The sequence below is a fragment of the Aplysia californica genome, unplaced genomic scaffold, assembly GCF_000002075.1.
Source record: "Aplysia californica isolate F4 #8 unplaced genomic scaffold, AplCal3.0 scaffold00272, whole genome shotgun sequence".
In the NCBI taxonomy this organism is placed as follows: domain Eukaryota; kingdom Metazoa; phylum Mollusca; class Gastropoda; order Aplysiida; family Aplysiidae; genus Aplysia; species Aplysia californica.
In genome coordinates, this window is record NW_004797542.1 from 948,112 (window position 1) to 951,003 (window position 2,892).

General features: G+C 48.9%; 1 protein-coding gene across 1 annotated transcript; it reads left to right on the forward strand.

The window, feature by feature from the left end:
• Positions 1-1,013: 1,013 nt before the first annotated feature.
• LOC101864232 (collagen alpha-4(VI) chain) lies at positions 1,014-2,891 on the forward strand. The gene has a single exon (XM_005101179.3). It carries the CDS (start codon positions 1,248-1,250, stop codon positions 2,484-2,486), a length of 1,239 nt encoding a protein of 412 aa, XP_005101236.1. The 5' UTR covers positions 1,014-1,247; the 3' UTR covers positions 2,487-2,891.
• The last annotated feature ends 1 nt before the right edge of the window (position 2,892 follows it).

Below are 2,892 nucleotides of genomic sequence, written 5' to 3' on the forward strand. Positions count from 1 at the left end.
CACACACACACACACACACACACATACACACATACATACACATACACACAAACAAACAGTCGTACACTCACGACATACATACACCCACAGACAAAGACGCCGACAGACGCACACGTACACACACACACACACACATTCCTACGTTATGTTTCTGGTTCACGTCCCCAACGATACAATTTAGATCATTTAGAAAGCAGGCTTCAACCCCACTTGTCAGGGCCAAACCAGGCTGACAGGGACACAATGTCACCAGTAGAAAAACAGAGATGCTTTACAAAGATCCTCCCCACACAGGACTTGAACTCCAGCCTTCTGCGTGCCACGGCGCATAGCGTAATTATTACACCACATACATCAGCATGCTGTTCTTTACCAATCCTAAAATGTCACTACACCATAAGATGCAGGTGGTTTGTGGGAGCGCTCTGATGTACCCAAACCCCGGCTCCTCCTCTTCCTCGGGCTATATTTGTCCCCACCTGTTCCACCTCGAATTGTGTGAGCGTCATTGTGCCCTCTCGCCTCATAATTACTGCGCCACATCTTTACAACTCCAACACAGAATGACCGCTCAATGAAATATAAACCCCCCCCCACAAAACCCCAACTTCCCTCTCTCAGGGAAAGTTTTAGCCACACAGACAAGAATTGCGTTCTCACACACACCTACGGCTATTTCTGTCAAGAGCCACTTGGTCAAGGAAGTGCAGCTCTATAGTTGTATACACGAGATGCACCAGAGGAAAGTGCAACCTTATTCTTAAATTATAAGCAAACCACTTCTGGACTCAATGGGCTTAGCGCTCCTATCTCCCATATTTGGGCAATGGTGTCACCTACGCTTAGTGCATATCCTTGCAATTTTCCACGTTCGCGTAGTGTTGCGCGTAAAGTTTGTCTCCTACGGTAGTCAAGTGGGTGTGCATTGACGATCCCCTTAACGCGGAAACGTCGTCGGCCGCGGACTATAAAAGCGTGGACGTTCACAGTCACAAGCATCAAACCGACAGCAATACAAACAGTTGTCACTTGCTCTGTACACAAGCCACAACCACCGTCATCTGCTGTTGAGACGTAACGAATTGAAACAAACCAAACTTTGTCAAAATTCAATCACAAACCTTCCACTGAGACGCAATTTGTGAATGTGCATCGAACTTTAATTGAAATTCCATCTCGCTTTGTGAACGCGCATTGAATTTTAGTGAAACTACAGAAGAAAAGACAAGAACGTGATCCAGACTAAAATGCTCAAACTAATCTGCAGCCTACTGTTCGTCCTTGTTGCAGTCCACGCACGGGTCGTCAAACGTGAGACTGTGGTGGACCTGGGGGACCACCTCCTCGAATGTAAACAAGAGCCGATCGAGTTGGGCATCGTGCTCGACTCCTCCAGCTCCATCAGTCATCCAGATTTCCATAAGGGCATCGAGTTCCTCCAGGATTTTTTGAACCAGTACGTGATCGGAGATGGCCCCAATGACGTCAGAGTGTCCGTCATCACATTCGGCAAAGGTATCTACAAACAAGACTCTTTCAACCTGGACACGTACCACAGCAAAGATGAAGTCATCCAAGCTATTGGAAAAGTCCCGCACAAGGTTGGTCTCTACACGTCCACGGGAGCAGGTATCAAGTACATGAGCGAGACACAGTTGTCTATGAATGTGTCCAGACCCTGGGCTGACCGCATCAGCATCGTCATTACAGACGGCAACTCTCAGATTTGGCGCGAAACCAGAGACGCTGCCCAGGCAGCTCAGGACAGCGGTATCATCATGTTCGCCGTGGGTGTGGGAAACGTCCGCGATGAAGAGCTGCTCACAATCGCCGGCGACGAGAGCAGGAAGGTCAAGGTCGACAACTACGATCAGCTGAAAGAGATAAAGACGAGCCTGGCCCACAAGACCTGCATCAAGAAAGAGAAGACCACCACGACCACCCCTGTGCCTCAGACAGAGAAGTGTGGCGAGGAACACCCCGCCGACATCTACTTCGTCTTCAGCCCCGCCGAGCTTGGCCTTGAGGTCACCTCCTGGACCACTTCCTTCGTCTCCAACGTCGTCAACCAGGACCAGATGGAGCACGGCTTTCGGTTCGGTGTCGTTTCCGGTTCCTGCCCCGACGACGAAGGGTTCGACTTGGACGACTACACAACCGCTGATGATATCGAGAACAGGCTGACCAACTACCTGATGCCACGCATGCCTGCCCTGGTGGACAGACTGTCCCAGTTCGGCTACTCCGAGATCGCCGGAGGCCGTAGCGAGGCTCGTGACGTCGCTGTTCTCGTGGCCAATGGCGGGAAGAAGAGTAAGGGTCTGGAAGAGGAGGTGAGTCGTCTGCGGGAGAAGGGAGTGCAAGTCTTCATCGCAGACCCCAGCGACTCTGGCGTCAGTGTAGAGGGCGCCATTACTCTTACAGGTCGCAGTGTCAAGGACGTGTCCGCTAACCTCGTCACCCACCTGTGCCCTGTCAGGAACTAAGAAGAAACTGACGACCAATCTCCTAAACCTCTGAACCTTTTTTTCTTCAAGATCTCCCACAGCGACAAAGTGCAATAATCCCAAAACGTCGTCTTTACATTGGAAACAATCTCAAATTATATTATATTATAATTATGTTAAACCATTTTGGGGGGCTACCACAGAGGGAAATTACATTGTGATAAATATTTATTTATGGAGTTTAATTAAATGTATACATTGTATTTATCTTTATTTTTCAATTAACTCGTGAAAAATACCCGGATGTAATGCAAGACTGATAAGCATGCACTTGTGAGTTTGTGAGTCTGTGTACATGTGTCAGCTTGAGTGTGTGTGTGTATGTGTGTATGTATGTGTGTGTGTGTGTGTGTGTGTGTGTGTGTGTGTGTGTGTGTGTGTGTGT